Source organism: Pezoporus occidentalis, unplaced genomic scaffold (genome assembly GCF_034315485.1).
Source record: "Pezoporus occidentalis ecotype Australia unplaced genomic scaffold, CSIRO_AGI_Poc_V1 ctg15, whole genome shotgun sequence".
Taxonomy (NCBI): Eukaryota; Metazoa; Chordata; class Aves; order Psittaciformes; family Psittacidae; genus Pezoporus; species Pezoporus occidentalis.
In genome coordinates this window covers 2,967,068-2,979,463 of record NW_026913316.1, presented here as the reverse complement: position 1 = coordinate 2,979,463, position 12,396 = coordinate 2,967,068, and the positions used below count along the sequence as shown (strand labels likewise).

General features: G+C 37.4%; 1 protein-coding gene across 11 annotated transcripts in view; it reads right to left on the bottom strand.

Annotated features, from left to right (window-relative positions):
- Nucleotides 1-12,396, bottom strand: part of SEMA5A (semaphorin 5A) — an 844,194-nt gene that overhangs the window by 633,769 nt on the left and 198,029 nt on the right. For all 11 annotated transcript variants that reach the window (XR_009963244.1, XR_009963245.1, XM_062610854.1 and 8 more), the window contains 3 exons: nucleotides 6,871-7,156; nucleotides 3,653-3,788; nucleotides 407-611 (listed from right to left, as the gene is read on the bottom strand). Coding sequence is in view for 9 of the 11 variants with exons in the window: in XM_062610854.1 (XP_062466838.1) it covers nucleotides 407-611; nucleotides 3,653-3,788; nucleotides 6,871-7,156 (627 nt within the window). In the remaining 2 variants the exon portion in view is untranslated. The remainder of the gene's footprint in view (nucleotides 1-406; nucleotides 612-3,652; nucleotides 3,789-6,870; nucleotides 7,157-12,396) is intronic.

Here is a 12,396-nt window from a genome sequence, read left to right as displayed (position 1 = left end):
AGTTGCTATTTTTAAAGTTACTTGTATTTCAGAGGATCCTAAACCATCTTATCTTGGGTGAGATTGTACCCTGAGCTAAATAAAGAACAAAAGATAGAGAAACTTCTGAAGTCCCATTTGTAGAATTTCCAACTATTCATTCCCTCAAAAGCACGTAGGCTTCATATCTTCAAAGGAGAATAGGAAACAGACACCAAAAATTGAGTTCACAGTATAACATAAACAAAGAGATTGTAAACTGCTGAATTCATCTACTCGGAGAAGGTAGAAGACAAGTGAATGCTATCAAAGAGGAAAAGCTGTTGTTCAAGGTACATTATACGTATTTCATAACCGATTCACAGAACATTAAAACTCATAGACCTCATAAACTTTTGCAGCTTTTACAGCAAGTCAGAGTTCATACCTGTGGCAAGATAGATGATATGGAAAAGCATGTCCTTGCCCTGCACGACATCCACAACCACATGGGAAAACCTGCTGTTGTCTTCCATGAAGTAAGGAATTGGAATAACTGGTTGAACGACCTCATGCATTAAAAAGAATTTTTGAGCATCTTGAAGATTCCTCTCTGTCAGATTTACATACAGCCCCTGGTCCATGGTGCCACACTGTAAACACAAAAAATTAAGTTACTATATGCATCAGTGATAACAACAGATTTACTCTCTGATTTACAGCACAGGAAAAATAAAACACAAGAATATATTTTGGTGCTGACCAGACTGTCTACACAGTGATTGAGGAAGCTCAGCTTTCCTGAGGCAGTACTGTGGAGGCTCCCTAACTCTAAACACCCTGGAAGGGCACCAGACTGACCACCACAAGTGATATTTTGCTACATCACTGTTCCCAGGGCAGGAAGGAGAAGAACTACCATCCAACAAAAGACAGAATCTTCTGACTTGTTTGCTTTATAATTTACACAGTCACAGTGATAAAGACAGGAAAGCATTCATTAACTACGTGCAAATTTCAACCATGAATAAAGAAAGCAAAATAAGAGGCAGTTAGATTTAGCACCTTTGCATTTAGGTCTTTAACTATCTAAGGACACAAAAGAGAAAGCTGCTTAGTGGATATAAATATCTAAACATCCACATGTTTACTCACACATAATTGCATTAGAGAAGTAAAGCAGTACTTCACAGCATTTATCAAATATGTCAGTGATGTGAAAGGCATACCTAAATCATACTTTTTTATTCTCCATCATAAATTAAGCCATGAATTACGGTATGAACAAAATTATAGTGTGCAAAACCCTACCGGTTATTTTGTCATTATTGCCATGTTTTCAATCTGAAATTATGTGGTCAGTTCAAATCCACAAATGTTAAGAAAAACTCAGATAAATAATTCCATAATGAGAGACAGTATGATAAGAGAAAGCAGTTGAGCAACTGTCAGGAAACAATTACTTGCTCTGTGTGCACACTGCATGTCAGGCCAGTGAAAAAAACAAACCACTCCAAAAAAGAATTTTTCTGAATCTATCAATCAGGAAAGATTCCAGCTGGAGCACTCATAGTACACTGAAATACACATGGTCCTTGGTCTTACAGTGGAAACTGTCCTATCTAAAGAGAAAAGCAACAATCTCTGGAGAAAAACAGTGTTCCTCAAAACCTGGACTCCAGTAGCAGTCTAATCTGGAAAATATTTCATTATTATAATCCAGTCTTGGAAATGCAATGTCTGATGTAATTGTTACTACGTAGCAATAGTCTTCATTCAAATCACATGCTTTTGCTATTGCTGAGTAAGTGAATACTCTGAGGACAAATCTACTTCTGAGACTACACAAACAGAACTTCTGATAATTTATCATAAGGACTCTACAAAAGAAACGTCCAAGTCCTCCTTTCTGGGAAGGAAACCAGACACTCAGCCAATGAATATATCCCATCTACATGAAGTATGTACCCTAAAGCATCATCAAGTCACAAAAAAATGGTCACGCCTAGCTCTCAGCATTAGACTAGCTTCTGGTCACTGCTACAGTTATGGGGCCAGAAATCTAACAAGAATTTCAACAGAATAAAAGATGGCACCTGCAAAAGAACAGAAGTTTGACATTACTAATGATACCTACAGATCAGCTAATGTCAATTGGCTTCAATACTGTGTTGTAAAAGGCTGTGTTACAGCTTCTAACACTAATGCTGGCCTGCTGATAAAACTGCTGTCACTGTTTTTGTAAAAAAAAGAGTAGCAGCCGTATTAAAATTTACCAAACTATCCTAGCAAGAAATTTCTTCAACTGCTAAGCCTTGACTGGAATTTAGAGATCAGCACCAACAGCACAGCAGAGACTTAAACCGTTTTTACACAGCCGTCAGGCTGTCATCTTTGTTTGTATGCACCATCTGTATGGGGTGATCTCACAATAACTATCAAAACATTAATACAAGGTTTGTAGGGAGGGATTAATAATTTTTATTGGACTTACTTTCCTAGTCAGAAAGATAAGATTTTTACATACAAGCCTTTCTTCAGGCTTTCTCCTTCAAAGATTTAGCCTCACTTAGACCCTCTTGGTATCACTATTTTGACAATACAAATATGTAAAAAGCTATGTACAGATACAACCCACTTCTGCAATATGGCTTACTTAAATGGAGTCTTGTCTCTTGGGGCTAATGCCAAACATACTGTTTTTTGGAAAGGTAACATGGCTCTGGCCTGTAACTCAGAGCAAATTCAGTGTCTTATTTTTCTTCATATGCATAAATCAGGAAGTAATTAAAACTACCTACAATCCCCAGTGGGTGATTGTGTTTCATCCTTGCAGAGATCTCATGACTCTTAGGAGATAGGGAAGGCTGTTATTAGTAGTAGCACTGAACTTGTAAAATTTCATTAAGGGAGGGTGAAAGGTGGATAAAGGCAAACACAATGTATCTTGGTGAACAGCTATTGTTGTTAATTACTAAATTAATGCTGTTTTCTCTTCCATTTTCCTTGCTAGAATCACACTTACTTACTAAAGTTTTCCTAGGAGTGGTTAATAATAAGAAGAAAACAATGCCTATGTGTTTACCTGAAACACCCTTTTCTTTATGTAGAAAGATCCACTAATTAGTTTTATGCTGTCAGTCAACTGCAAATTATTACACCCTCTGAGGGCAACAAGTTCAAATGAGGGGCACCCCACATCACAAATTCTTTTAATCAGACTATTCAACAAGTGTGGGGCACCTTACACAGGAAAATCCTGACTGTCCCTCGTTTACCCCTTTCCCCTCTTTATCTTTTCTGTCAGTGTCCCCTTTTCAGGTTCAACTAGCACGAGTGCAGTGTAAAAGAGAATACCAGTTGGATCATACTTAGGCTAGGAATTAACGTTACCTTGACAAATAACTGTAGTGTTTATAGTGTTTCATTTTGAGAGAAAACTGAAATCAAGCCCTTTTTCTCCTACCCTTCAAAGTGCATCTGCTTTTCAACACAAATTATTTTGTGGAAGGATAAAGTAAAGTATGTTGAAATAAGGGGACCATTTAAGCCTTTTTTGCTTGTTTGTTTTGTTTTTTTTTTTTAAGATTGTACGCTGTAACATACTGCAAAACTGGATTTACTAACTATAAAACATACAACACTTTCAAAAAAACATCATGTAAACTATTGTCCTTCTCCCATGTATCTGTACCTGAAAATTAGGGTTAGGATTGGGATATGGAAGCCAAGCAGAGCGAGAGTTTTCTTGGTATTTGAAGGGTCCGTTAAAGGCCTGAGTTATGGCACTCAGATTGAAAACACAAACTGCTGATGCTGCTATGCTGTTCCTGCAAAAGAAACATAAACATTAACCTAAGTAAGAACATTAAGAAGTTGATTTGCTGATAAAAAATTAAACCCACAGTAACTCTCCAATCCTCCATGTAATTAACAAAGCAGATGTGATCAACCAGGAGATGATCTCTCAATATAGCAATAAATGATGTGATGATTTTAGGCACCAACATTGGATTTAAAATTTCGCCAAGCAGCTGGTATGCAAGAAATGCAGACCTTCCTACCTTCTGCTGCTACTCTAATACCACAGGGCTATACTTCCACACATAAACACACGAATTAAGAACATCTTTCTTCTAGTTAGAGTTCAGGATGAGATTATTCCCAGGGCTCATTAGCACTTCTTCTATACAACCAATGGCAGCATGACAGAAGTAAGGATTTTCCATGTATGGTATGTCTCTAGACTCTAGGGAATCCCTGGGTAAGACACCTCCACAAAAATCCTCACTTTGAAGAGATATTGTACAGCATTAAGAATGCAAGGTCCAGAAACCCATCAAGAGAAAATAACTTGGACTGCAGAATTCCCAAGATAGAGGAATAAACAGAAACAAACAGCAGCAAGGCAAAATACACAATTTCCTGTTCTTGTCTTGGAAACGTAATATACACGACCATAAAGTAGTTCTGCACATTGTAAAGAATACAATCCAGTGACTATGAGAGCTCATATTCATGTTCTGAATGCCTGCATGCATTGTTCTTTTCCACAGTTTGAGATAAAGGGATAGATAAGTAAGGTAACAGTTTCACAAGTTTCCATTGCAGGTAAAACTGCTGACAATTGATCCACACAGCATTCTTTTTTCCTTTTACACCCACCCGCCCCCCTTCTTTTTTCTTTTTTCTTTTTAACTTTGCCTGTAATTTACACAAGGGTGAGGAAAGGCTACTATAGAAACTCTAAAATGTCGGAAAGAAAAGCAAACCCTAGGGGATCAAATCTATCAAGATTTCTAGCTCCAAAAAAGAAGCTAGGATACATGGATTTAATAGCAGGACAAAAGAACTATTTGCTTTCTTACATTTATCAGTCTTATTTCAAAGAAACCCCAAAATTTGAAGTTTCATGCCAACAATTTCTTTAGAATCAATTATCATTTGATTTGATATTTTCTTGCCTACATCAACTATCACTAAAAGTGGATCACTAATATTATTAACCATACCAATGTCATCTTTACTTTCTTGAAGTCCTTAAAGGACATTAGACTCATGCTTATAGATTTTCGGATAGTCTGAAAGAAAAAAAATTCAGCTTCATTATGAAGCAGAGGATATAGTGGGCTTAATAGTCAATGACACATAAAGACTGCAGGTTTTGCTATTACTCAGACTTTATTGACAGAAATGCTTCAGCTTTTTCCCCACAGGTATATTCAAGTATATTTACAGTACATTAAAAAAGCATTAGGATACAATAAAATCATTGCAGTTCTGAAGACATTGATATTGAAGAATGCTGAATGTGGTTCAATAATATCTGATGCTGTTACACCAACAGAAAGGAATATGTTGTTCCCCCTCATGGGTAACCCTGTTTCTGTGAAGAACCATTAGGTGCAGAGCTGAAGGTGGATCATACGGGTTGTGTGGTATCTGTGAGCAGTATTCAGCATGGGGAAGTAATCCTAACTCTACAACATTGCAACAATGTCCAAAAAATTTAGTTACAATATTTGACTTCATGAACACGTATAATTTAATGAAACTATCAAAAAACCTAAACCCAAACAGCTGTGATGAATTCTGGTTTGAATGGTCCATCTCATTTGGAGAAGACAGAACACTGAGCTATAGGGGAAGAAGGAATTAGCAGCAAGGTTTCAAATACTGACTACTTTCCTGTGGCAAAGATAATCTTACGTTAGCAAATCCATTTTCAGAAGAGCAGGGTGTGCTGATGACAGCCCTGATATTGTTGCTCAACCTCAGAAACTGGAATTTGTATCACAGGAAACGCTGTAATTCCCCAGATTGTCAGGTCAGCCCTTCTGAGAGAAGAGCATTGTTTCCCTTCCATGGGCAAAGCCCTGTGGATTTTCTGGAGCAAAATTCCTCTGGTTAGGCTTTCAGTGGCAGGACTTTGTCAAAGCCATTATCCGATATCACAACTCATGAACTGCCACAGCCTGATTCACACAGCCTCTCACTAGTCATGCTCACAGTATAAGTTGTCAGCACAGGGATGAGCCCAGGTCTGCAAGATGCCTAGATGTGTTAATAAAGGATGGCACCAATAGCATGGAAACTAGCTCAAGCTCAAATTTATGCTTATTGTAACATACAGGCTGCTCTCATGGAGCAACATACGAACTCCAGTTACAAAGTTTAAAGTAACAAAGGACATTTCTGAGATGAATGTCTTTTTTTTTCTTAAGAGTTAAGCAAGTCTTGATATCAAGCTCAGAATCTAGGGAACTTTTATTATGTTCATCAAATGTCTTAATATTTTACCCCCCCAAAATATAATACTTAATATTTTACCAAATTGTTACTTTTAAGACCATACTGTAGATTTTTTAATTTTACTCTATTGATATAACAGGTTAAGTTGAAAATTAGATTAAATTCTTGGTTTGACCCTCAGACTCGCAGGAGTATATGTTAGGACTATAAGAGCACTTCCTGTGTTCTTTTGGGTAAGGTCATCCTGAAATGGTCAAATTATATCATGTCAAATTCATGATTATGTCACATTATAAAATATTTATTTAATAAAGAACTAATGTATTTATGTACTACAGTAGTGTGCAAAATAAAAAAATGTCTTTTTTAAGGATGCATGAAAAATATGACTGAATAGTCTTAAACACAACTGGCTCCCAGCTGTAGGGAAATATTAAGAATTCTTCCTTCTTTCATACACCTTCAACAATTCATGTGGCAAGCATCTGGAACTGACACTTGTTCACAAGAGGACACTGCAAAACAGTAGTTTGGAAAGCTGAGCAAAACAGTAATTTTAATTTATGTTTACCCAGCACACGCAGAATAGAGCAGCTCAGAACTTTAGTTTTTACTGTCATGAACAGCAAGAAAATAAAACATAACATGGAATTTACTTACACATTAGTGGTAAAAATCCCATAAATCAAGTCCAATTCTGGCAGAAAGAAAGTGCTCTGTAGTTCATTATAGTAAAATGGAATTTCTCCAGGGCGAGAGCAGTTCAGCCGAGCTTTCATGAAGGTAGTCCAGGTATCCTCCAGCACGAACTTGCCACCGATATCATTTTTGCACACCCGAGCAGCACGAGAAAACACTGTTTTCCCACAATCATGTTCCACTGCATTCTCCCGGAAAAAAAAGTAGGTAAAGTTCCCAATGTCATAAGATGACACAAAATTTGGCTCTGAAAATGACAGAAGAAAAAATTATTTATTACCTTCTTGTAATACATGCACCCATATTAACATGGAAGTTGGATGCATCTTCAAGCACTAAATTTAGAAAAACACACCTTTTATTATCCTTGCAGGGAACTAGCCCCATAGTTCCCTTGCAGGGAACATAGCTGAGCAGGCAAGCTCATGTCTTATGAGGATTATGAGCTACATGAACATGGCTAGACAGACTTCCTGCTCTAGGTGTCTACAGCACATGACTGTGTTGGGCAGCCCTAGCCCAGCTCAAAGTATTCTACCATCACAAGCATCACTGAGTTTATCTGTTAACTGTGTTTCTGTTTTGTCACCATGCCAAAGCTCCAGATTAGTGGTTATGGATGGTAACTGAGTGTGACTAAGAATGTGCTCAGAGGCTGTAATGAAAAGAAAGAGCATTTGATGGTAAGATAACCACATTTCAGCCCTATATTGCTTAAAGGTTTTGACAGCATTACAGTATTATTTCTTTTTTCATTTTTCTTTTTTTTTTAAATGATTAAAAACTGATCAAAGAAACTGATTGTGATGCAGGAGGAATTAGAGAATATATTAAAAAAAAAATCTTAAAAACAGTTGGTAATATTTTTTAAAAGAACAATAGGGAAACAATAATACCAAAGACAATAAACATGTGGCCCATTTCCCATAAAGATTATTAAAACTGAGGAAAGCCCATGACCTTAAGAGAGACTGACAACTTTCTTAAGCAACTTGACAACTCTCTTAAAGAAAAGACAAATTTGATATACATATTTGTGAAGAAGAGCCAGCCTTGTGTAAGGAACCTCAGAAACAAGCAATTATAGAACCTGCGAAACAAGCAGTTCTGGTGTCCTCAACATAAGAAGGACATGGACCTGTTTGAACAAGTCCAGAGGAGGGCCACGAGGATGATCAGGGGACTGGAGCACCTCCCGTATGAAGACAGGCTGAAAAAATTGGGGTTGTTCAGTCTGGACAAGAGAAGCTGTGTGGAGACCACATAGCTTCTTGTTGGAGGCCCACTGATCTGAAATGGTCTAGGATCTCACTGCAGAGCCAGAAACACAACTGAAAGCTCTCAAAGTGAGAGAATAATGAACTACAAATAAAACCTTCACAAACTTTAAGAATAAAAATCAAATGAAATGTATTCATAATGTTCTCAGGGTTCTTGAAAAATCCCTTGCAATCTTTCAAGAGACAATATTTTTAAGTTGCACAGATAATCATAAAAACATACATAAATAAAAACTAGTACTCATATTTCATGGATATAAAACTGAGGAACAGTATATACATCTGCAAATAACTATGCATATACTTTATTGATTATGAACTGATGAAAATGTGACCTGATGTTGAAAATTGTGAAAACTATTTTCATTTGCATGAAATGTAATAATTTCAGAGCTACCTCAGGGTATTCTGTGGATATGGAAGGATTATCATGTCAGAGTTAACTTTTTTTTTCATTTTCTCTTTGGAAAAAGTGAAGTGGATCACTTCAGAGTTTCAAAGGAAAAAAGAGATTCTTGTCTAGGAAAAATTAGTTCATATGTTTCCAAATATTGTGCTGTAAGCCGTTTGTTATTTGTTGACATGGAGGCCTCCCATGAACATTTTTTGATGCAGCAAATGAAGTGACCCTATTGTTTCCTGCTGAATTTTCAAATAGTTCTGGAAAGGTAAATGCATTTCATTTGTGAATTACTAGATCACCACAACAAGTGCAGGGATTTGGGTATTTGACAGGATACAGCCAGCATGCAACAACATGAGAATGTCAACCTGTAAAAATGTCAGTTTTAAAGTATTGTATCTGACCTTTATAGGATTTTATATATTCAATTTATGGATGTATCAGACTGACTAGACTTTCCTAACTTAAATGGAACAAATGGAATCAGGAAAGCAAGCAAATAAGCTTGCCAATGTGACACAACGAAGATCTCCAGTGTATAACACGGTTACACAAGTCCATGCACTGAAAGCAGCCAGCGGCTAGTTACTGCTGCCTCTGGGCAAATACACTGTAGCATGCAATTTCTGAAGTTTGCTTACTCAGCACAAAGCCTGGGAATGTCTATGTCTTCCTTCATAAAGCAGCATGACTGTCCTGTGAGGATGTTTCCCCACAGACTCTTCTAAGTTAAATCAAAATAGATGACTGAACCATATGAAGCCAAGACAGCGCTTCTATCTGAAATAATCTAATTGCATGTAGGTTTGCCTCCAGCCTGTAGAAATTTTTCAGAGAGCACAGTCTCTATTGTTACTGAGAAGGCACTTACTAGGAAGAGACAACACTTCCCGTTTGGATTATTCTCCTTTCGCACCCACCCAGGGAACTTGGAGATCAAAGAGACCGAATCCATAACCACTGCCTTACCAGTGCTGACTGCTTCTTATAGAGACTGGCTGCAGCTCTGCCACACAGCAAGTGATAACACTGCGCTCCGGAGAATGGCATCAAGGCAACTACATGGTAGTTACCCTGGGAGGTGGCATAAGGGCAGACTGGGCTATCTGGGAGTTTAAAGCTTACTGTGAATGGGATGGGGCACTCTGGAGGGCACAAGGAGCCAAATGGTGCAGTCCCACCTGTACTGCCTCTTGATAACGGTATAAATCAAATTTCTCCCCAAGTTGCACCCAGCTTTTCACTGAGAAAGTAGTAGCTGGAGTGGTCCAAAACAAGGCTAGGAAGCGAGCCAACAATTAAGCAATACAGATGACCAAGGATGTTCTGTTTCCTAGACCTTTTTTATTTAGTGGTGTAGATGTAGTCCGAGTTGGTAAAAGGATGACAGGAACTGGACAGGAACTTTCTCTAGGAAGAATAATGGAAACAGAAGCCTGAGCTTTCATAGAACATCTGAGGGAGCCCTGGCCTCACTTCCTGAACTTTGGAGCAAGAAAGTTTGCCTGTGCTATTTATAAAACTCCACATACTCTGAAGTAGACTAATATGACTTAATTTACCTAGTTAGTGGATACTACTATTTCCAGAGTGAACTAAATGACAGGGAGTAATCTATCTGTTTTTCTGGAGGTAAGAGCAATTTACCTTAAGAATTATATGGTCTACTCTGAGCAAAAATGAGCTAGGATTTCCAGTGAGCATCCCTGTGAGAAGTGACTATTCACGTCTCAAGTGCAATGGATTCAGAGACCCAGGCAAAAGTTAAATTAACCCCAGAAACGTGAAAAGAAAGCTGGAATTACAAGTTGGTAAGATCTACACACAAATGTGATGACATACATACACAAAATAATACACATATACTGATATAGGCATGTATGAAGTTTTGAAAATCTTCAATAAAATACTGGTCTAGATACTTGTGTAATGCTGAACAACTCCTGTCTGAAGCTTGTTCATTAACATGACTGGATCAATGAACCACACCCTTGTACCATCTGCCTCTAAAGACCCATTCCTTCTGTTTGTATTCAGCCAAATACTTAATGGCATTAAATTCTAGGAAGATGCCTTTGATTCTTTTACTTTTAATAAGGCTCAACCTCCAGCTAGAAATGCTCTCCAAAAGGGAAGCTTAAAATCATGGAAAGAATTTAAGCTCCAAATGCAGTGGTCCACTTTTTCTTTCACCTTACTGACATAATGAATAAGTCCATTTCTTATTTGCATTTTGCAATCCCTGTATATTCATTTAGTGTAGCCCTCTGCAGCTGTTGGAAAACAGTATAAAACTTGCATTAAGCTGACCAAGGTATCATTGTTCATGAATGTTTAAGGACAAATCTTAATCATAGAGTGTTAAACATTGTAGAAGTAATATATAACTTGTAGTCATCATAGTTGTATCTATCCTCAGGAGCTGAACTTTAAAATGTTAAACCGTGGTATAAAGCTGGACAAAACAATTCTTTATTAATAGCTATTTTTCCTCTGTGTTTCAGAGTTATCTAGGACACGTGCTTAAAATGCTAGTCTGACATAGTATAGCTGGCTACCAGTTTATTTTGACTACTATTTCTTCTGCAAAGCTTCAGCTCTCCATGATTTCTTTTATTCTTTTCCCTCTGCTAAATTGAAGATTTTATGGGTATAGAAGAGCAAGGACTGCAAAATACACTAAAACTGTATGCCAGACATTTTCTTACCAATATTCTCTTATACTGATGATAGATTTTATAATACAATTCAGTATAATCATAAAGGTGGATGCACTCATTATACATTACATTTTAGTGATGTACTCTAATAAATTCTGAAATGTACTTACTTCTTTTCTGAAAAACAGTTTTCAAATGCAGCATTACAAAATTCCTTGGTTTATTGCCTGTTATTCATTTCAAATAAATCTCCTCATTTTCAAGGTAAAGTGTTCTTTCATGGCACAATATTTAGCAATTTATTATGTCATTTTGCTTATGCAAATTCACCAGTGACCTACTTAGTGACAGAAACCATTCTCTGTTCTGATCTAACACCTACTCAAGTCCTTGAGAGTCCCATCCAAAGTTCAGTGAATTTTGCATCACATATAGTCACTTGCATACTGATATACTGGGTGAGGAGCAAGAATCAAAAATATAGAGGACTACCTTAATTTACTCAGATCCTCTAGAGGTTTGGCCTATAGCAATATATCAAAAGATCCAGAAGCTTGGATGGTTACTTAAAACTTTTAATCCAGAGTTCCACATACGAAAGAACAGAAACCCCCATATTTCTTTAAGCTGATAAGCCAAACAGCAGGTACAGAAAGAAAACTCAATTAGGATGGCTTACCCATTTATCCCCAAACATTCAGACTGCCATTTTTTGGTTTTCTCTGATGTAGTCTTGCAGGGAGGGAGCTGATCAAAGGGCCTTCCCTGCAGACCTGGTCCTTTTTTTTTTCTTTTAACGAAAAGAAAACCAGAGTTCACTTTCATAATCATCCCCTTTTCCTTTCACTTTAAGGCTTGGTATGTCTGCTACTGAAATTCTATCTCTGCCTTCGGTATTTCTGTCCTCCTCCTTTCTTTGGTGAATGCTGTTTTTCATGTGTTCCCGTTTCCTAAAATTCAAGATTTTCTCCCTTCCCCTGGCTGAGACGTATTTCAGTTCCAAGTTCTTTCATCCTCTCTGGCTTACTATGTATTATAGTTTTCACCATTAATGAGGCTGATGCTCCTGTCATGCCTCTTTGCAGCTGGGCACAAATGATCTTCTTGCCTTCCTTCCTCGTTCAGCCTCTCCAATTGGCACCTA